Below are 21210 nucleotides of genomic sequence, written 5' to 3' on the forward strand. Positions count from 1 at the left end.
CAGAGCCCTCGTACAAAGCACTGGACAGAATTGTCCAAACACAGTTCAGAAAACAGATCTAATGTGTGTTCTCATGAAAGTAGTTTTGAAACCAATAAATTATCTTCAGGACTTGTATCGTCGGTGAGTTTATTTAAATAGAACTATTTGTTTAAGAAAAACGTGTGTTCGTTACCTCATTCCATAAGGGAGTTGAGGCGGCGGTTAAGCTGAGCACAGGTAAGTTCCTTCCTAAACCAATGGGCTGTCACTGAGACGCGTGCATGTTTTCCACTGGCTGTCAGCTGGTAGGAGCAGTGACGAGCCACTGGTCCTGCGGGCAACAGCCAGCGTGCCTGGGCAGTCACGTACCTCCCGCTCCACCACTGAATGCCAGCCCTGATGGCCTGCACCTCGCTGGCAGCTCTAGGGGACGGTTTTAGTTAGCTGTTGGAGATTTCTGCTGTCGTAATGCAAAGAAAGTACACTTGTGACAAGTTTTTGTTCTTTTTCTAAGATTTATACATTTTAACTGTATGGGGTTTTTTAGTTTAAATTTTAAAAATTGAACTTTAAAAAAAAAATTGTGCGCCTCTCCCCCCTCAAAATATATTAAAGGTAGAATTCATTTTTGTGACTGTACTGAGAAAAATGTTTAAGGCAAATAACACTGGACGCAAAAAGGGAGGGAACTAACCAACGTATTCGGTTTGCCATACTGTTTGTGCGTTCCTAGGGGCCCCTCACCAGGCCATTAAAGAACAAAGCTTTAATTGGTGCCAGTAGGGCAAGTTGTATTCATATCTAGAATTGATTTTAATCTTTTCATCTTACCTTGTTTTTTTTTTAACCTAGTATTAATGTGTGTTTTCAGGAAAGACAGAGATGTGCTTGAAGATAAGTTGAAAAGCAATAATTTAGAAAGAGAGCAGGAGCAGATTGACCGCATCGTTAGAGAGTCTGGAGGAAAGCTGACCAGGCGGCTTGTTCACAGTCAGGTGATGGAGCTTTTCCTCCTTCTCGCTGCCTGCCAATCCGGGTCATCTGAAACCTTTTGTTTTTAACTGCTTGTGTACTTGTAATCCACATCTGCTGTAGAGCTCTTCAGTACAACACTCGCAGAAGAAAAATAACAATACGTTTGTAAAGTACGTGATTAATCTTATCCTCTATGGATTTTTTTTTAAGTGAAGTTAATGTGTTCTAAAATTGGAAAATGAACCACATACTTTAAGCTTACAAGAAAACATGTATACTCTTGTCTTTTGAAATCTTTAGCACATTGGTTTTAAAACCAAATAGAGGGCCGGCCCCGTGGCTTAGCAGTTAAGTGCTCGCGCTCCCCTGCTGGCGGCCCGGGTTTGGATCCCGGGTGCGCACCGACGCACCGCTTCTCTGGCCATGCTGAGGCCGCCTCCCACATACAGCAACTAGAAGGATGTGCAGCTATGACATACAACTATCTACTGGGGCTGTGGGGGAAAAAATGGAGGAGGATTGGCAGTAGATGTTAGCTCAGAGCCAGTCTTCCTCAGCAAAAAGAGGAGGATTAGCATGGATGTTAGCTCAGGGCTGATCTTCCTCACACAAAAAAAATAATAATGAAAAATTTTAAAAAAAAATTTTTTTAATCCAAATAGATTAACACATGACTTTGGGCAGGTCACTCCCCTTCCCTGGTCTTCAGTATCCTCCTTTTTTAAGAGTAGGCAGACTAGGTGACCTTAAGGACCCACACAGTTGTTGAAAATTCTGAGGTTTTCCTAACTTTATTTCTTTAGCCTGTCAGCACCTGTGCATATGGAGACAGGTGTGAAAGTCAATATCTGAGTGTGTAAAGATAGCCACCTGTAATATTAGTTTGATTAAACTCAAGTAGGGCTTTCCAGTATGATATATATATTATATACTATATAATATATATAAAATCGTTTATGCCATTTGAATACTTCGGGTCCTTGCAGTGTGAATTTGAAAGAAGAAAACCAGATGGAACAACAACGTTGGGACTTCTCCATCCTGCGGATCCCATTGTAGGAGGTGGGTTCATAGAATTAGACTGCGTGTCTTGCTGTTTGGCAAGGAGCAGTAACCTGGGTTAACGTTTTCAAGCAGCAAGCCTGAATATTGATAAATCCAACTGTCTGTTATCCACAAAGAACTTGGCTAGACATCTTGTATTTCATGCTGACAGCTAGCCTAACTGGGCTTCACCCTAAAATAGGTACTGTATAGATCAAGTTTTTAAAATACAAAGTCCCTGGAGTATCAGACCCATCATTAACAAAGCCAGAAGATTAGGCAGTAATTTCTAGCCCTGGTTTTAAGAGACTGTGATATATATGCTGAGTTCTTTCTGGAGATATCCCAAAACCCTCGGATTATGATGACAGACTTAACCGACTCGTTGATTTCAGTGACTACAATGAGTATGCCGTATACTACCTTAGTAGTAATGGAATGGTCTATACCTGTGACATTAGGTCTTTCACTGTGGTCAGTAGAAAGTTTATACAGGTTGGGAATCACTATTTTAGAACTTCAGTCATAATTTTATTTTCTCAGATAATATTTTAATGGAGATAGTTTAGGGAATATTTTGAAATTTGATGTAAGAAGAGTAATTTTCTGTCATTTCATCTGAGGGAAAAACTTGTTGTGATAAGCAAATGTGAGAATGTTAATTTATTTTATAAATATCCCTTTTCATACTGCCGTTATGAGAGATAATTGGGGATACAAAAATGAATAATGACAGGGCCGGCCCGGTGGCGCAAGCGGTTAAGTGCGTGTGCTCTGCTGCAGTGGCCCAGGGTTCGCAGGTTTGGATCCCGGGCGCACACCGACGCACCGCTTGTCAAGCCATGCTGTGGCGGTGTCCCAGATAAAGTGGAGGAAGATGGGCATGGATGTTAGCCCAGGGCCAGTCTTCCTCAGCAAAAAGAGGAGGATTGGCAGATGTTAGCACAGGGCTGATCTTCCTCATTAAAAAAAAAAAAAATGACAGAATTCCTACACTTCAGGAAATAGTCTCCAGTATTTGTTGTTTGCTATGGGAAAGGCCCTGTCTTAGGAGCTGGAGGTGGGGCTAGGTGTGTGGTGGGGAACAAAACAGGGAGAGGAGTCCCCTCCCCTTATGTTCTGTGGAATGGGAGGAGGAGGACACAAACAAAAATAATTGGCTGAAGAGATGGCAACTTGTCTGCCGTGCATCATACTGCCGAGGAAAAGAGCAGCTGTGATCGTACATAACAGAGGGCACCTCTCTAGTGTGTGAGGGTCAGAGAAGGCTTCCTTAACAGGGTGATGTTTAGGTTGATCCCAAAAGGTCAGTAGGGGATGGGGGAATCGCAGGTAAGAAAACTGTGAAGCGGGGAAGAGCCTGATGCATTCAAGACTCAAAGGGTGAACCTGTTAATGTTGCCTTTTAGCATTGCATTCCCTTCCTGAAGTGCTGAAGGAACAGTTCCTTTACTTAGAAGAAAAGGAACTGGTGCTTTGTTTTCAAAACAAAACTCATATTTTGCTTTTCTGTGAACTTTTCAGAGTAGAAATTTATGTGGTTGGGGTCAGATGCCACAGGATTGAGCACATTGCTCTTTCTAGTATAGCTGCGGTGAAAATGTGGTGATAGGAGATGCAACTAACTTGATTTAGGGCACACCTTAACGATTTCCCCTGTCTTTGTACCTGGGGTCTGTCTGCCCTCGGTGGGTTCCTGGGGTCCCAGCTCCTCTGGGCGTAACCAGGTGTGGCCAGAGCTGCCCTGGCTTCTCTCACTTACAGCAGCTCCCCCAGGAGGCCAGTCACTGTGTAAGGTGGACGGTGCCCCTGTCCCCTTCTCAGTTTGGTCTTCTGGATGGAGGTGCCAGTGCCCATGAGGACACCAAGTCCCGGACTGCTCACTGAGAAGGCGAGGATCTGACTTAGTGCTGGGAGTCTCTCACAAGTGCGTGTGTTATCGTGTGGTCACTGTGGCAGTAGCCTCTGTCCCGAGTGGTCCTGGTACAACAGCCAAGCCTCCTCTTCAGGGGAGAAAACACGCTTCCCATGGGACAGTGCTGGAGACCGTGTTCCTCCTGATACCGTCCTTCTCAGTTCTGCTCAGTTCACACCCCCAGGTCGCTACAGGGCTTGATTCCAAGTTTGCAGAGATCACGTCTTGAGAGGCTGTTTCTCGCTGCACTACAAGTACGCCTGGTAGATGTGCATTTACCCGGGATACATTATGAGTTCTTGTTGTCTTTATCAGACCTATTCCCTTCTCAGTCTTTCACTAACCTTTTCTACTGGTTTACTCTCATCATCTTCACATTAAAAGGTCCAACTTTTAATTTTAAGTCTTTTTTTTTAATAAGTAAAATGCATGATTTTAAAGGATTTTGGGAAGCAGTCGAGTGTAATGAAAAGGACCAGGTTTTGGTTCTGGCTGCATTCCTGCCTGTCTAAACTCAGATTTTCTTATGTTCAAAATGGGATAGTAAGGGCAGCGCAGCCTCCTTCACAGAGTCACGTCGATGGCCTGAAGCAGTGTCCGTGCAGACACTCTGTAGAGCGCCCTTCGGCTCATGGCCACGTGAGCCTCCTCCAGTGCGCGGTCTTATGTTGTAGAACCAGGCTACTGCCCTGTGAGACTGGGAATGACAACTGGGAGACTTCAGTCTGGAGTGAATACTTTGCAGGGGTTCAAAGAGGATAAAAGGAACAGAGTGACTCCAGGTAAGGCTCCCCACGTAGTAGTGTTTTCTCTCTCCTCTCTGGTTCAAGTAGTTAGGGGAAAGAAGCATAATTACCATTGATTGCTTTATTCACTAACTCCCTTGGTGGTGGTACTTTTGCAACATTAGTTAGCTGTTTTATTAACTTCTGAAGAGAAACTGAAAAATTGGGTATTCATTTTCAAAATGAGTTTTTTCCTTTCTTTTTTTCTCTCTCTCCCTTTTGTAAGAAAATATTCACTTGAGTTGTGACTTCACAAGTATTCTGTTTGGGGGAAAATGTCTGCCTTAGCTTTGCATACCAGTCAATGAAGTAGTAAAGTTAGAAGGGAATAATCTTTAATAAAACAAAAGAATACATTGACATACAAGTTAAAGAACAGTATTGTAGTATTTAATTTTTATCAACAGTGTTATACTTGAATTATGGACCCTACAGTTCTTATGCACCACATTATGACTCCACATTTGCCAATATCAGCAAGGACGATTCTGATTTAATCTATTCAACCTATGGGGAAGACTCTGATCTTCCGAGCGATTTCAGGTAAGTCACCAATTCATCGATATTCTGAGTACCACATTTTTCTGAAATGTTGATATACATATGTATATCCAAAGGGTGTGGTCCAAACTGGAGGTGTAACTTTGAGTCTTTCAGTACATACGAAAGTCCTGAGGTGAAGAAGATCACCTTAGGGAGGAAGTGAAGGGGAGGAGCAAGGAGCTCCACGGACTGAGCCCTGGACCCCTCCATCCCTGGGGTCTTATATTCCGTAGGAGGTTTTCCCAGGGGAATTTCATTTTCACTGTGTTCTTGATATTGTTTAATTCTCTAATGATGATAAATTTATCACTGGTAAATGTGTAGATACAGTGTTGTACCTAGACAGAAAGTTTTACATCTTAGTGTATAAATTAAGGACATCTAATGGAAACAGTTGGCTATGATGGGAAGATTAAGCCAGTGGAGATGATTTATATAGAAGTGACTTTCCCAACTCTGTCTTTCAGCATCCATGAATTTTTGGCCACATGCCAAGATTATCCGTATGTTATGGCAGATAGTTTACTGGATGTTTTAACAAAAGGAGGGCATTCTAGAACCCTGCAAGAGTTGGAGACGGTAAGAATGCTGCTAAAGAAACGGGGGAATTTATTATTGGCTCTCAAGCATTAGTCATTCAGTGTTACGAAACCATGGGATTAACCAGTGTGACAGCTGAACTCCATTCCCCTGAAAAGACAGCCCAGCCCGGGTGGAGACCATGGGTGGAGGACAATGAACGGAAACAAGTAACTCAGCTACCAGGATCTGTGAGAGCCAGAGGATTGTCATTATCTCCTCATCTTGAGAATGTAGGAATCAAAATTGGGGTTTACAACCCAGAAGTAAGCTGGCGCTATGTACCCTAACAAAAAAGGGAAGTCTTGCTCACTGGCTTGAAACTGAGTTGACTAAAATGATAGAAAACGTCCTTTTCTTTATTTTGTAGTAATAACAGTAGTGGAGCCTCAAGTGAAAAAGTAAAAAGCTTCCCCACTGCTGTCTTTTATTAACACTTGTAAACTATATCTAGTTCAGTTGGACATAGTTCATAATTGGGAATAATTCAGAGATTTGACTCAAAGATTAGAACCAAAAAATGTTCCTTCTGATGTAGAGGAGAGTTGATCTCCAGATTGCCCTTGTCACCGTAGTTAAAGGAACCCTGTGTCTCTTGGGGGTCGTAACTCTTCCTGGTAGCTGTGGCTGCAGTTGCCTTCTCCTCTGTCCTCACTGTACCTATGGCCATTGGTCCTTGGGTGACCTGTCAGCAAAGCTGAGTCAGCAGCTAAGGTTCAGAGAGAACTGCTGTACAACCTTCACACATGAGCTGTTTGTTCACGTGACCTGAGAAACATTCAACTCTGCATCAGTTCAAAAATATTTTTACTATACCCTTCCCATCAATTAATCTGAATTAATTGATAGTCTTGAACTAAATTGAATGTCTTTCATTTGTTTCTCTGCTCTTTGATCCAGCAGTTCTTCTCATAATTTATCTTAGAAAATAAGGGAAAAGTTATATATAAGGGTACATCCTTTATAAATTTTAAAAATTGGGAATTGGTTAAATCACAGTGTGACCTTCAAAAAAAAAGATGTCATTACTGATTTTTGTGCATGATACATTTGTTGTTTATATCTGCATTATCTCTGATGACTAGGATTATGGGAAGCTTTCACATTCTCTGTGGCATTTGAATATTTTACAGTAATCCTCTGCTGTCTAAGAATATTGCTTTGTTAATGCAGAAGAGTCCCTAGAGCTCCTCTTATCTTCTCTTTGTCAGAGATTTACCTGTTGTTGAAAACACACTCCATTATTTAGTACTCATGTGCTGTTTGCCACAGACTTTCTTAAACGTGTGTAGCTTTTGGATCAGGCATAGAGATACCAGTCTTGAAGTTACCAGAAATAGGTACTCTTGATTCAGAGAATGCTCTCAAAATGCTCAAAATGATATGTAATTAATTTTTGGTTTAAAAATTATATTCCAGTAACCCATATTCTTACTTTTTCTCTTGCCCTGAAACTCTTGATATTTTTCTATTTTTCTTGATATTTGCCTTTTTATATATCTTCTAATAAAAAGTTGTTTTCTTTATCCTTATAGTCATCACCTGAAGATGAAGGCCAGGCTAGGACACTTGACACAGCAAAAGAAATAGAGGTGATTATATTTTATTCTTTATACAAAATATTTAAATGGGGAATAAGCTGAAAGGCTTAAATGATAAAGCTTTATTTTAAAATAAAAATATTTATTGAGTATCTCCTGAGATAAAGGAACTTTTTTTCACTATGGGGAGCATAGTAGGCAGTGCAGTAGACGAGCGTGTGAACAGGGAGCCAGTGACTACGCATTGTAACTGCACGTGATGTGGGAACACAGGCTGGAGAAACCAGCTGCTTTGGGTAGCTAAGGAGACCCTCACAGGGCTGCCGGATGAACAGGCATTTTCCCAGCAGGCAGGGCCAGCTTCTGAAGTGGGCAGAGCTGCAAGTGTAATGACATAAATAGATCCAAGAGAGCAGGGTACATGTGCAGAGTGCTCAGAAAGTGGGTGACCATGGGCTACCTGGGCAGAGGAGGAAAGTGGGGAGACCAAATGATGAAGAGTCATATGTGCAGGGCTCAGAAGTTGAGACCACATCCTTGAAGATAGGATGCTGTGATGAAATGTGGAGGAGAGAGGCTGGAGGGAGGGGACCAGTGAACAGCTGTGGGGCTTGTCTAAGCGAAAAAACAACTAACGCAACAATATAAAGGAAGAGAATAAAGATATGCAATAACAAGAAATACAGTACAAGTCAAGTTCTGGCGCATGAGGTAGATAATAGTATTGTTAGCTCATATGGGAAGTACAGGAAAAGGAGCCACCTTTGGCAGGGAAAGGTTGCATCCGGTTTCACACGTGGTGAGTGATTTGGGACATCGTTGGAGGAGTAGGCCTGGAACTCCAAGAACAGTCGTGAAAGTGAACAGGACTGTCCAGGGAGAACATGCAGACTGGGGAAAGGTCAAAGGACAGAACCTTGGAGAAGACCGGGAGTTAAGGTGGGAAAACCATGAGAGAAGGAGATGCAGGAAAATGTTCAGCAGGGTCACAGGCTGTGTGGAAGCCCAGTGAGGAGACTGGCAAGTGTCATTTATAACCCTAATCAGAGCAATTTTAGCAGAATGGGGGGGACAAAAGGTAAGACTTCAGTGAGTTAAATGAGTAGAGGAAAACTGGGACATTTAAGATCCAAGAGACGTAAGTCCTTTAACTGAGGGGAAAGAAAACTTGAAGATGTGAGATCAAGTAAAGACAGGTTAGATGCAGATGCAGATGCAGATGTTTTTTACAAAACCATGTTTTCAGGGAAAGAGGAGTCAGGCAAGGTCATGTGCTTAGTGAGGGGGTAAGAAGGAAAGAAATCCTGAGACTCGGAAAGGAAGCTGGGTAAGAAGCAGAAGGACATTGAGCAGGGTTGTGAGGGCCCCGCTGAAGTGGTAGACCACATGTGTGTACTGACAGAGTTTCCTCCACCACACGCTTTTAGCCCACGTGTGGGTGGAGCACTGGGGCTCCAAGTGCAATACCAGAGCTTGAATGGAACCGTTAACTGGTGATTACTTCTTGTTGAGGTTGATCTGTTCCTAAACAGCAGTATTGAGGTTATGGAAACGGAGTCTTGTGATTCCAAAACTAAAACTCCACCCTTATTAGGATTTTGTTTCTCCCTTGCAATATGGACAGCCTGGCTTAGGGGCCTGGAGGAGACCCAGGAAGTGTCTTTTGTTCAAAGGTATACGCTAGGAGTGCAGGTGTATGGACTGGGGAGCTGAAACGTTGCCTATGAGCCTTGGAGACACGAGGCATTGTCATAATCACCAGAAGTTCTTCACAGTGTAGGCAGGAACGAGGGTCTGGTTACTTTATCTTTAGAGTGGCTGCCATATGAAACGAATGCTGCAAATTGTATAAGACACATCATTACATTACAGAAAAGTGTGGATTTATGGACACTTCTTTGCCAGGATTGGGAATGACGTTTTTAAAGTACCCTGGGAAGACATTTTCTATAGGCATCAAAATGATAACTGCACAGTAGATAGGTGGAGTAGCTTGGCCTGTAAACACAAGCCATTTTACTGACTTCTCATTCTAGCACTGTCAGAGCTTATCAAGCTCAAATAATTCCTTTTTTTTTTATTTTTTTTTTTTTTAAAGCAGATTACAGAAATAGAGCCACTGGGGCTTATAGACTCCAGTACTCAGGACAGGCTCACAGCCCTGAAAGCAGTGACAAACTTTGGCGCACCAGTGGAAGTTTTTGACTCTGAAGGTGAGTGTCTCCAGAGGGTTTGATGGAAACGCTTCATGACACAGGCAGTCAAGATTTAATGTCACATTAGTACAGATGAACAGAACCATTCACCACAGGAAAGTCTTGGTTGGCCATGCCTCAGTGAGCGGTGAAGCATGGCTGTGGTGTTTTCATTTGAGCAGGGGGTTATTCCTTTGAGGAGAGAAGACTAACCAATAAACAGCAAAACCCCAGAGCCTGGGGCTCAGTTCACCGTACAAGATGAAATGTAAGTAGAAGTGAGGAAGCAAACCTGACAGGCAAAGTGGTCGTGACTTTCTAGGCCTACATATTTTAAGCAATTTCTATACCTTGATTTCATCTTCTCTATATATTTCCTGTCTAAAATTTAATTAGAGATTGGAACTTCCCAGGGATCACAGGAAGCCATTAAATTACCGGGTTGTGCCCAAATATATTAGAAGCAGAGAATACAGAAATGCTGGGGACACCGAGACCATGGGCATCACATCATAAGGATTCACATTCTGTTACTATGGGTTTATATCATGAGTGAAATAAAGAGTGAAAGAGTAAAAAAAAATAAGTGGAGGGAAAAAGATCAAACACAAGTATCTCCATGTTATCTTTAGTGTGTTATTTTTCTTACCGTACAGAAGCTGAAGTGTTCCAGAAGAAACTTGACGAGACCACCAGATTGCTCAGGGAGCTCCAGGAAGCCCAGAACGAGCGTCTCAGCACCAGACCCCCTCCCAACACCATCTGTCTCCTGGGTCCCTCATACAGGGAGATGCATCTCGGTATGTTGCCCCTCCGGTAGAAGGGTCGGGATGAGTTGAGGAGTGATACCACTGTAAAGGAACGCTGAAGTGAACACCAGGGACAGTGGATTTTCTGCATTTATATATTTATTCTTTCGATTTTAATTATCTAAAGGAACCACATTTTAATACCTAGAACTGTTTTTAATTTTTTTTCTTTCTAGCTGAACAAGTGACGAATAATCTTAAAGAGCTTGCACAGCAAGTAACTCCAGGTGATATTGTAAGCATGTATGGAGTTCGAAAAGCAATGGGGATTTCCATCCCCTCCCCTGTCGTAGAAAACAACCTTGTCGATTTAACGGAAGGTACGTGCCCCCTGTCTCCGGGAGAGTGGAGGGCTGTTGTGAGTGAAAGGAACATCAGTCCTCTCCTCTCAAGTAACATGTGAAGTTTTGTCTCTGTGTGTTGTTAATGTATAAACTACTTTTAGTTTTCTTTCCATCTAATCTAAAGAATTAATAAAGATCTCACATATTTGCCAAAAAAGCTACAGTGATAGCCTAATGCAATTAGTCTTTAACCTTGGACGTGGTAAAGGACTGTCAACAGTTATTATTCTGGACGCTACCTTTACCTTCACATCCCTTTTTTAATTTAAAGGAAGAAAGTGCTGAAGGAAGTGGTGGTTTTTTCTTTCAGATTTTGAAGAACCCAGAAAGACTGATGTTGCTGAGTGTGGACCTGATGGGATTTGAAGCTAACTGGTACTTGATTATATATTATGTATATATTTTTTTCATTCTTAACTTGGAAATGCTTTTCAGAAGATATTAAATATTTGTAAATTGTGTTTTTAATTAAACTTTGGAACAATTAATTTAATGTTCCAGAGATTGGGCTTCTATTAGGTAATAAAGCTGAACCTGGGACTCTGAGCTGTATTGTGCATATCAGCTAAGTTACCCCTTAACCTTTCCCTGGGTTTGAATCTGAGGATGAAGCGATAAAGAGATAAGCTCAGAAAATAAAACAGCCTTTTTCGTGACCATCCATTAAAAGAAGCAAGTCCCCCAAATAATTGAAATCCCTCATTTTTCCACGTTGGCCACGCTCCCAATCAAAGCAGTTATAACCAAATAGTGCCTGACTTAGCAGATTTCATCCTGATGATTTATGCAAAATGGGGCCTTATGAGGAGGGAGTGAGACTTTGACCTGCTGCATGCTGAGCAGAAAGCAGGAGTCGACCTGGCACAGTCCTTTCAGAACAGAGAAAAGGCTTCCTCCTCCTGTTTCACAGATAGGACCATAACAAGAGACTGTTTAAAAATCCCCATCCAGTGAGATTTTCCAGTGTTATACCGTGAAAACAAACACACTGAAAATACTTGAGAGTTGACTGTATGTCCCCTGTGCACCTGATGGAACGATGTCCTTGGGGAGAAGGACTAGGTGACTGGGCCCCCCCGGCACCCTCCCCAGAAGAAAAGCACCAGGAGTCTCACAGCACTGACCTGTCTGGTGTTCCTTTTTGGTTTATTTTTTCCATTTTTGAGAGAGTCATTTGGAACTATGATAAAAGGATAAGCCAAATAAGCTAATAGACTAATTCACAGATGTGTGAATATATAAGGGAAGCCCGGAGCTTGAAGAGAAGTTTCCGTTTCTGTTTACTGCCTCTCACGGGTCACCTGTGCCCCAGCGTGCCCCTGAACCAACACTCAGCTCCTGTTATCTGAGACACAAAGGTCAAGTGCCCGAGCAGCTCTTTATCTGAGTGGGGACCGTGGGACAGGCGGTCCTCTTCTGTAACCAGGCACTAGACTGACCTAGCTCAGGAAACACCTGAGTCTAAGACCCACTCAGACTGTACGAAGCCCTTCTGTGAGACACCCAGGCAGGGCACCCTTTTATTTTATAATCTGGACTTTGAAAACCAACATTTAGCAAGAAAAAGCATGGTGAAAGAAAATTGATTCAAGAGAGTTTAAGATGACCTGATCTTTTTAAAACCTACTTTTTTTTTTTTTTTTAAGATTTTATTTATTTATTTCCCCCCCAAAGCCCCAGTAGATAGTTATATGTCACAGCTGCACATCCTTCTAGTTGCTGTATGTGGGACGCGGCCTCAGCATGGCCAGAGAAGCGGTGCGTTGGTGCACGCCCGGGATCCGAACCCGGGCCGCCAGCAGCAGAGCGCGTGCACTTAACCGCTAAGCCACGGGGCCGGCCCTTAAAACCTACTTAAAATCATATGCCAAAAGAATTAAAAAATCAGTTCAAATCTGTATTTATCAAGTGTTTTTACAGTTTAATTTCTCACATATAATTCAGGCAGTAATCGATTCTTAAACTTTAGATCTGTTTAGCTAAGGTAAGTTCCTGAAGATCAAAGAAACATTTAAATTCAAAACACTTTAGGACATTCAGGTTTTCCAAATTGCTAATTTAATGTATTAAAAGCTAAACAAAGTAGAAACACTGGCACTTTATAAAAATGAAATATAAAAATGAAATACATTTTGAAACAAGTGTTACAGATCTATAAATATTCAGTATACAGAATAACCCCTAGTTATTTGCATGTACCTTCTCAAAGCATATTTCTGTACATTCACCTGTTATATACACAATGCACACAGTGGTTAATGATCATCTTTTCTGTGAGGAACGTTTCCTAATAAGTAAACCAGAAAACTTCAGGTGTGATTTTCACTGGAGTCAGTAAGGCTGCCTTAGTAGAAATTTTAAGCAAGTCCTTGACCCATAGAGAAGGTCAGCGTTTGTTAGAAAAGATACTTGTCTTTTCATAAAACAAAATGACACCGATGAGGAAATGGCTTGGTAGTTGGAAAACAGATTTATAAAAAATAACTGCAGTGATTTGTATGGTCAGTTACACACTATGATCTAAACATCAAAAAGGAAAAACTTACAGAATATTCTTTTCCGAGCTCAGTGCTTTAATTGGAAATAAAGAAAAATACATGAATGGCAACTGATTTTTTAAACTCCCCATGGGGATTTCTGTTGCTGGAGGAAAAGAAGCAACTGCACGTCCACCTCAGAGAGGCCCAGCACAGACTCGCGCCCACCTGGAGCAGCGACAGAGCCTTGCTGACTTCCCGGGGGCCCTGCTGAGCAGCCCTGGTCACCGCTGACTGAAGAGTATAGAGTTTAGTACAGCATTACCTGAAGCCAGCCCTTTGTACGAAAAGTGTTAAAAAAAAGGCAATTTCAGTAAGGATTATTTCCCTTACCAGCGTTTTTGCCGTTAAGTTCCTTTACACAGCAAGTTCTTGTAATTTGTTCATATTCAGACCTATTCCAGTTACATGCAGCACATCAGAGCTGCCTCTAGCCCAGCCAGCACCTTCGTGCAAATTAGAATACGCCCCTTCTGGGGCTGGTAAGCCCCACAGCAAGACACGGCACGCGCAGACAGCAGATCTGTTTCAGTCCCCCTCCCTGCCCTTGGCTGCACACAGGGTGGCACTCGTCCCAGACCCTCCATCCCAGGCAGACCTGGCTGCTTAGTCACCTGTCTGCAGCCCCGTCAGCTCTTTTGAAGTCTCCTGTACCCAAGATTTTCGGTATAATTTCAGAGGCTTCACAGAGGACTTCCGGCTAAGAATCACTGCTATCTAGCGAAATTCAACTGTAATAGCAATCCTGGGATGCTCTTAAATTCAGAAAAAGGAAGGGGCATTTATTTCTCACCCTGAAATGTAGGCTGGCTTTGATTCTTTCAGAGGTGAAGCACTGTAAGACATCATCTCACAGGCCTGGCTTTGTGCACTTGCCTTAGTTCACTCGGTTCAGAACAAGACCATCTCAGCATTTGTGACGCTGCTGGCTTCCCAGATACAGGAACCTCTACACGTGCTGATGCTGAGTAGGACCTTTTACTTTTGAAGGGCTTCAAAGTTAGTGATGAGGACTAAAGAAAAGGAAAGAATACTACAGGCTGTCCAAGTTCTCTCTACACAGACTCCTTTCCTTCCCAATATAAAGACTAAGGTATAGTTGAAGATTGCAGAGGAATACTCAAAATGCATGAGTGGTCAGGGAAGGGCTCAGAGGAGGTGCCTTGTTTTCTAGGCTTTTCTGAAACCTCAAAATGTTGGCATCAAAGTGGTGTGATTCAAAGCCACGGCTACGTCGCTTCTTGCCGCCTTGCCATGAGCCACATTCCTCAGAGCTCCGTCCACAGCCAGGCTAATCCCATAAGCCGGCACTGGACAGCAGTCCTGCTTATGTGTCAGTGGTTAAAAAGGCAAAGAATATACTGGAGGGAAGATATTTTGTCTAGCTCCTAAGAAGTCATTTAAAAGGATAAAACCTCCATTAGCAATGTATCCATTTAAAACAAACATATGCCAGAGATGGCAAAAAAGAACAAGCGTCCCTCACGGGTTTTTCTCCCTACTGCTTGAAACCTTTTATAGGTTTAAAACACCCTTTCCGATTCTCTTTACCCGAATGCTTGTGTGAGAAGTGGAGAATCCTGTAGTTGGTCCACTGGGAGAAGGGGTCCCCAACCCATGATGGACAACTTGTCTCGGTCTTGTACCCAGAAAAGACGAGTCTCCCTTGTGCAGCTCGGTGAGGGGAATGTGTGTTCAAGTCAGTGCTCTCCGATCTCCTCCACAGCACCTAGGGGCACGAGGGTCTGAAGCCCACAAACGAGCCCTTTCCTGCTGTGCTGGAGGCTGTGCTGTAGATTCCGCTGGTGTGGAGGTTCTGGCCACCTGTGCACGCTAAGGCTCAGTGGTCGCCTCAAGCCAGGCTCTGGCGCACGTTCCGAGAAATCCTCTAGTGCCCATCCAAGGAAGCCAGGCACCGCCGTCTGTCAGGGTGGTGGCCAAACCCTTGGGATGCTTTTGAGACTGCTGTAGGGCTGCTCTTCCTCTTGGCTTGCTTCAGGGAGGGAAACTGGCTTCCAGCATGTTCTGCATCTACCAAAAGCCCTCTCAGTTCAGCCCCAGCCCTTGAAACTTGGCAGTGTCTGTGCAGACAAAGTAAGTCCTCAGTTCGCCTTTGCCTTTGACGTTGATCAGTCCGCGGCACTCACAAGAATAACCTAGGCCCTGGAGGATGGTACTTGTTTCTTCAGTAACCTGAAAAGGAAAGGAGACCTAAGTCTTCAGAAGCAGGAGGAAAATGTGTTGTGAGAGGGACACACAGAAATGGGCCAATGAGCAGTGTACATGTCTGGTTCCCTCCAAGCCTTCATGGTAGAATCCATGGCTGATTGCTGCCCAGGTCCTCGCACTTCTGGGGAGTTCTCTCCCCCGGGTTATGGGTCTCCCCAGGTGGGTTCTTACCTGGATTTTCCCGAGTTCCCCAGTGCTCTCCATGCGGCTGGCAACGTTGACTGTGTTTCCCCAGATGTCATACTGAGGTTTTCGTGCCCCAATCACTCCAGCAATCACAGGCCCGTGGTTTATGCCTAAAGATAATGTTTGCACTTGGCAACTTTGCAACTCAGAGGCAAAGCCTGGGGCCTCTGCCCTTAGGGGAGGCCACAGACTCCACTCACAACACAGAGCACTGACAACACAACTGAACTGAAGGCTGGACCTGCGCTTCCCAGCTCTGACGGAGACCACTCTCAGGATGTGAGAAGGGCCCTCCCTGCGTGTTCTTTTCCAGACTGCGTTACTCGAGATGTCTGGGCCTGATGTTACTCTCCTGGTATCTGCTGATCTCCTCTTAACAAAGAAAGACTTGAGCTTTGAGTGTGACTCTTAGCTAATAGTGATCACAGATTAATACCTTGGTTTGTTCTCAGTGTAGTTTAAGGTCATCTATTCACAGCCTGTGATGTTTTGTTCTCCCTTTTCTGCAGTGATATATTCCTGTTTACCTAAAACTTTCAGAAGTAACTTAATACTATGCAAAGAAAGAATAATTACCCAATCCCTGGGGGCGTAAGATCAGAGAGGGCTTGCTAAGACTTTCCATAGCAGACAGCAAAGTATGCCGGATAGATGTGCGAGTGGGCTAGGCAGGGGCTGGCCATCTCCCACCCAGAGCCCGTCCTGGCCCGCCTGCCCAGGGCCCTCACCCACTCGGAGGCGGAAGGAGTTGAAGGAGTGCCTGTTGATGCCGTCCAGCTTGCTCATCAGGGCGATGCTGAACTCCACCATGATGCCAATGTGGGCGTGCTGCCGCTCCAGGTCCTGTGGGACAGAGCTCTGTGCTTGGGGACCGTGGGCGCCACACCACATCCTCCTGCCTCAACAGAGCGTCAGGTGGACGCTCCAGGGCTGGTGAGCACTGGTGCACAAGCATGGGCCTGACAGCCACAGGGAGGGGCTGCGGGTGGGCAGAGATGTGCCAGAGGCTCCTCCAGAGGGTCCAGGACCTGCTCACCTCCAAGGGAGGGGCCTCCTGCCCCACCACCACCAAAAACCTCCCCCAGGCTGAGTCAGGAGCTTCTCTGCCCTTCCTTCATAGCACAGGGCATGGGGAGGTGCCCCCTTTAAGTAAGGTGACAGGTCTGGGGACTGGCTGCTGAATTTCCCCTCACGTGGGTCTGGGACAGAGGCCACGAGATCCGCTGAGTACCTGGTTGTCGTGCCCCGAGGGGACGCTGAGCCCTGCAGCTGCCATGTACGTGCTGCCGATGGTCTTGATCTTCTCCACACCGCTGAACTTGGGCTTTAACAGCAGCTGCAGGACAAGGAGGCAAGGCCATGCGACAGCTGCAGCCCAGCCCACCCCAGGTTCTGAGAAGGGGTAGGATTCCCACCCACCACTTCTAACACAGATACTCCTCAGGCCGAGGTACAAGTGGGGACAGGGCCCTGGCTCCCTCCCCGCTCCTGCCGTCTCTGTCTGCCCTGACAGTCCCTGTCTCGTCCCCTCCCTCCGTTCCCGTCTGGCCTCTCCTTCTCTGTGAGGAGCAGACTCAGCTCAGCAGCGTCTACACAGGCATGTCGATTACTTGCAGCTGAGAGTCAAGCCCACACTGACTTCCTCTGGAACAGGTTGATAGCATGGGCTTAGCTGGAAATCAGGCCGTGCTACAAGGACCTAAATCTGTCTTAGCAAGCTACCCCTCACGGAGAAAACAACAAAATACTTATTGACTAGAACAAAGAAAAAGGCAAATTCATATCTTTTATAATTTGTGTCCTGTATGTCCACCCAAGGGAACCGCAGCCCATTTGTCACTTGGGGCTCAGGATGCCCCGTGCCCCCCACCCAGGGCACAGCCGGACCTCGTCGAAGTCGGCGATGATCTCGTTGAGCAGGCGAAGGCACTCCAGGCCCTCCTTGTTGACATCGCACTCCGTGTAGAACACCTTGAAGTCTGGCACGGACGCGAACATGACACAGACGCAGTCGTACGACTGATGGTACCAGTCCTGCATGGGGCAGGGAGGACAGGAGGGAGTGGCCGCGTGGCCTCGTGCAGGGACAGGGAACAGACGGGGGTCACATCCTCGTGCTTCAGGAGCAGAGGCTACTCAGCTGTCAGCGAAGCTTTGCGGGGAGGGAGGGCTGGGCCAGTGCATCAGCCTGGCTGTACCTGAGAGCAGCTGGGGACACAGACAGAAGAGTCTGAACCAGCGGGGCAGGGAGGGGCGGGCTCGGGTTGGTGTGGCTCTGAGTACACGGGTCTGTACAGCAGGAGCTGGGAACAATCAGGAGACCTGGGTTCTGTACCCACTAGGCCTCAGTTTCCTCATCTATAAAACTCACACTGTGACACAGAATTGGTGGAAATACATTTTCATCAACAGAGATTGTCCAGATTACAAATACCTGGACATATATCTGATCGTCGCGACAGTCCTGCCAGCTAAGTACTGTCAGCCCCGTTTTACAAGTGCGAGGATCCAGGCCCAGGGAAGTGAGGTGCTTCGTCCACGCTCACACCCAGACCCAGGTCTCTGTTCGCACAGCTGACAGCAGGCGCTGTCTCCTGGGCGTGCGGGCGAGGCCCGGACCACGGACACACGCTCAGCAGGCACCTTAGCTCCAACCTCAGCCAGACCGCACGGTGCCTTCTGTCTCCTCCCAGCCGAGGGGCCAGCCCCTGCTTGCACCCACCTCATTTAACTTGTCACCAATGAAGTGGGCAGCCACGTGGGCTGGCAGGACGTTCTCCAGAAGAAGGCGGTTCACATTCTCCATGGTCTCAAACTCCTCATGTTCCTTCTTGAATTTCTTCTTCCACAAACAATCCAAGCGGCAGTAATAGTCAATCTGCAGTGGCGGGAAGATCAGTGTCACGGCCACCGTGAGCGAGGGCAGAAGGGCACACCCCGTCGTAACCCGGCGCTCCCACCCTGCACCCTGGCAAATGTCTCCAACTCTACAGCCACCTCCCAAGGGCTTCAGAATCCCAGTCAGCCGTGACTCAGTTCTCAAGTGACCCGCAGGACTGACTGTCCCTCGTGTCCTGAAGGGAGGTGATGCAGGGCGTAAGGACACTGACTCGGGACCCCTGAGCCGGGGCTTCCCCCCGGGACCGTCTGTTGTCTTCCGTGCTGCTCAAAATCTGAGGCAGCCCCCGCCGCCCCCCGCGCTCCCCCAGGTGGAGGGGAGGGAGGAGGCTGAGCAGAGCTAGGCTTGCGGCGGGCACATCCTGGCCTCACCTGTCTGCAGAGCATGATGAGGGTTGTGTAGAACAGGACCAGGGAGAAGTTGATCGTCGTCTTCAGATCCCATGACGAGCAGAGTGGGGAGCTGCCGGAGAGGAAGGGCAAAGGCAGGAGTCGTTACCAGTCCCCACCCAGCCCCGAACACGGAGGCGGCGCGGGGCCCAGACACTCGGCGCGGCCCGTGGGACAGAGTGAACGGGGGGGACCTCTGCCCACAGAGCCCACATTCCCACAGCAGAGAAAGTGAACAAGACGACTCCAGGCTGTAAAGAGAAGAGCGTGGTGGGGTAGAGGCTGACGGGGAGATGAGGGCGGCCCACGGAGGTGACATCGCGCTCACCCCGGAGGACAAGGGAGAGCCAGGGCAGAGGGAAGGAGAGGCTCCAGGCAGGTAGGGAGCAGCCGGAAGGGCGCCAGGGATGCACAGACCAGCAGAGGGAGGTTGCAGGTACGAGCCAGACCCACAGGACATTTTGTTTTCCATCCCCAAATTCCAGCCCTTCAGTTCCAGAGGAGCCAGGCCCCTCTCCTCAACCCTGGGACCCAGAGCCCCCAGAACCATGCACACGTTAGCCCTTCCCATGCCACAGGTGTCACCCACTTGTCCAGGGACAAACAGAGACAACTGCTCCTCCCAGAAGGCTGTGGAGATCTATGACACGGCTCCACACAGGGGACTGGTCTAGAGTGGAAGCCTGCCTCCCCCCACCCCAGGCTGGCCTAGAGACGGGACAACCCAGGCGCCCTCGGTGGGACCAGAGACGTCCTCCAGACAACCTGCAAATGAGTCCCACTCTTTAGCTCTGAGGCCTGCAGACTGGGCCCTGGGCCCATCAACCCCCTTCTGTAAAATGGAACCATGCCACCTGCCAGTCCAGCCCACGAGGCGTCCAGTCCAGACGGGACTGAATGCAGACACACCTTAGCTTGAAATGACATCCAAGCAAAACAGAAGGTGCTCGAATGGGCCACAGCCGAGACGGGCAGAGGGACTGGGGTCCCGGCAGTGAGGGCTTTAGGCCCCACCTGAGGGTGCTGTTGGTCATGGTGAGGTTGCCCAGGCTGTGGCCACAGCAGCCCCACTGCCAGCACGGGGAGATGTTGAAGAGCACCAGGTAGGCCACCAGGGCCACTGTCAACAGCACGATCTTCAGCTCCAGGCTCATCCGCAGGAACACGGAGCACGCGACGAAGGCCAGGATGCAGCTGCAAGTGTAATACTGGGGAGGGGGGCACGTCGGTCACCGAGAGGCACCTCCCAGACCAGCGGCCGCCACCTTAGCACCGACACACTGCCTCACGGAGCCCCTCTCCCCCTCGGGGGACTCCGTGGAGAGCCAGTGTCTTCAGCATTGCTCTCTCACCTTGCTGACCACCCTTCTGAACAGAGAGCGGGCAACAGAACCTACCGTTTTCTCATGTTGTGTTCTTACTTCTATTGATGGCAAATGAACTCATTTAAAGGAAAAAAAAGGCAAATAAAAGTGCAGGTGGTGTGTGGATGGGACAGAAGTCTGGGCAGTGGTGTGCACACGCCTGAACAGCCTCCCTGTCTCGAGTTCTGCCATGAGCTTGCCCTTCCCAAAGTGCATCTCTGCCCACGTTACCCCTCTGCTCAAGATCATGCTGTGGCTCCCCATGGCCCCCAGGATGAAGACCAAGCTCTTGGATCAAACCTAGCTCCAGCTTCATCTCCCAGTTCTCCCCCACTCCCTCCCCATGACACAGCCACCTGAAACCCCACTGCCCCCACTACATGCTGAGTGAGGACAAGCCGCACCCAGAGGGCCGGGCCAGCACCCAGACACACTCACCGGGAGGAGCTCGCACAGGGTCCTCTCCCTGCTGCTCACGGCCCTCGGGCTCGTCTCGTTCCCAGCAGGCAGCCCCAGGGCTGGGAGAGGCATCAGCGGCTGCAGAGGAGACAGGTCCCTGTGAGGGGGGGATCTGGGGCCGAGCAGGGCTGGGGGTCTGGAGGGGCCGGAAGGGCTGGGCCCGAGGTGTCTGCATCTCGGGCATCCCCCACCAGGCCCAGCTCTAGGCACAGCCAGAGCCGCTGTGCCTGAGTTTCCACGGCAGCCGTCGGCTTCCCGGGGGGCGGGGGAGAGAAGGGTGTAAAATGAAGACACGTGGGCCCCACCCCCAGAGCATCAGAGGCTGGTTGGGGCGGGCGAGGGAGAACCTGGGGTCAGCGTTTTCAGGGAGTCCCCTCTTCCCAGGGGACACTGAGGGAGGTGGTCACAGAGCCCAGGGTGTCGGAGACAGGGAGG

The 21210-nt window shown here is 47.4% G+C and overlaps 2 protein-coding genes across 8 annotated transcripts in view; one reads left to right on the top strand and one right to left on the bottom strand.

Annotated features, from left to right (window-relative positions):
- BRD7 (bromodomain containing 7) overlaps positions 1 to 11258 on the top strand; it is a 37313-nt gene extending 26055 nt beyond the window's left edge. Inside the window, exons 8-17 of one of the 2 annotated variants that reach the window (XM_087420284.1) lie at positions 854 to 977; positions 1944 to 2019; positions 4591 to 4698; positions 5109 to 5244; positions 5712 to 5823; positions 7359 to 7415; positions 9463 to 9577; positions 10216 to 10359; positions 10545 to 10688; positions 11023 to 11258. In XM_087420284.1, the coding sequence (XP_087276410.1) occupies positions 854 to 977; positions 1944 to 2019; positions 4591 to 4698; positions 5109 to 5244; positions 5712 to 5823; positions 7359 to 7415; positions 9463 to 9577; positions 10216 to 10359; positions 10545 to 10688; positions 11023 to 11078 (1072 nt within the window). In that variant the 3' untranslated portion in view covers positions 11079 to 11258. The remainder of the gene's footprint in view (positions 1 to 853; positions 978 to 1943; positions 2020 to 4590; positions 4699 to 5108; positions 5245 to 5711; positions 5824 to 7358; positions 7416 to 9462; positions 9578 to 10215; positions 10360 to 10544; positions 10689 to 11022) is intronic. The other variant, XM_087420285.1, reaches the window with a different exon arrangement.
- Positions 11259 to 12753: 1495 nt separating this feature from the next.
- ADCY7 (adenylate cyclase 7) overlaps positions 12754 to 21210 on the bottom strand; it is a 64221-nt gene continuing 55764 nt past the window's right edge. For 5 of the 6 annotated variants that reach the window (XM_087420282.1, XM_087420280.1, XM_087420281.1 and 2 more), the window contains exons 18-26: positions 20755 to 20853; positions 19862 to 20160; positions 18935 to 19025; positions 18387 to 18542; positions 17552 to 17698; positions 16896 to 17000; positions 16393 to 16507; positions 15650 to 15774; positions 12754 to 15442 (exon numbers count right to left, since the gene is read on the bottom strand). In XM_087420282.1, the coding sequence (XP_087276408.1) occupies positions 15296 to 15442; positions 15650 to 15774; positions 16393 to 16507; positions 16896 to 17000; positions 17552 to 17698; positions 18387 to 18542; positions 18935 to 19025; positions 19862 to 20160; positions 20755 to 20853 (1284 nt within the window). In that variant the 3' untranslated portion in view covers positions 12754 to 15295. The remainder of the gene's footprint in view (positions 15443 to 15649; positions 15775 to 16392; positions 16508 to 16895; positions 17001 to 17551; positions 17699 to 18386; positions 18543 to 18934; positions 19026 to 19861; positions 20161 to 20754; positions 20854 to 21210) is intronic. The other variant, XM_014788372.2, reaches the window with a different exon arrangement.

Source organism: Ceratotherium simum, chromosome 30 (genome assembly GCF_057802395.1).
Source record: "Ceratotherium simum simum isolate JZ-2026a chromosome 30, ASM5780239v1, whole genome shotgun sequence".
Lineage (NCBI taxonomy): Eukaryota > Metazoa > Chordata > Mammalia > Perissodactyla > Rhinocerotidae > Ceratotherium > Ceratotherium simum.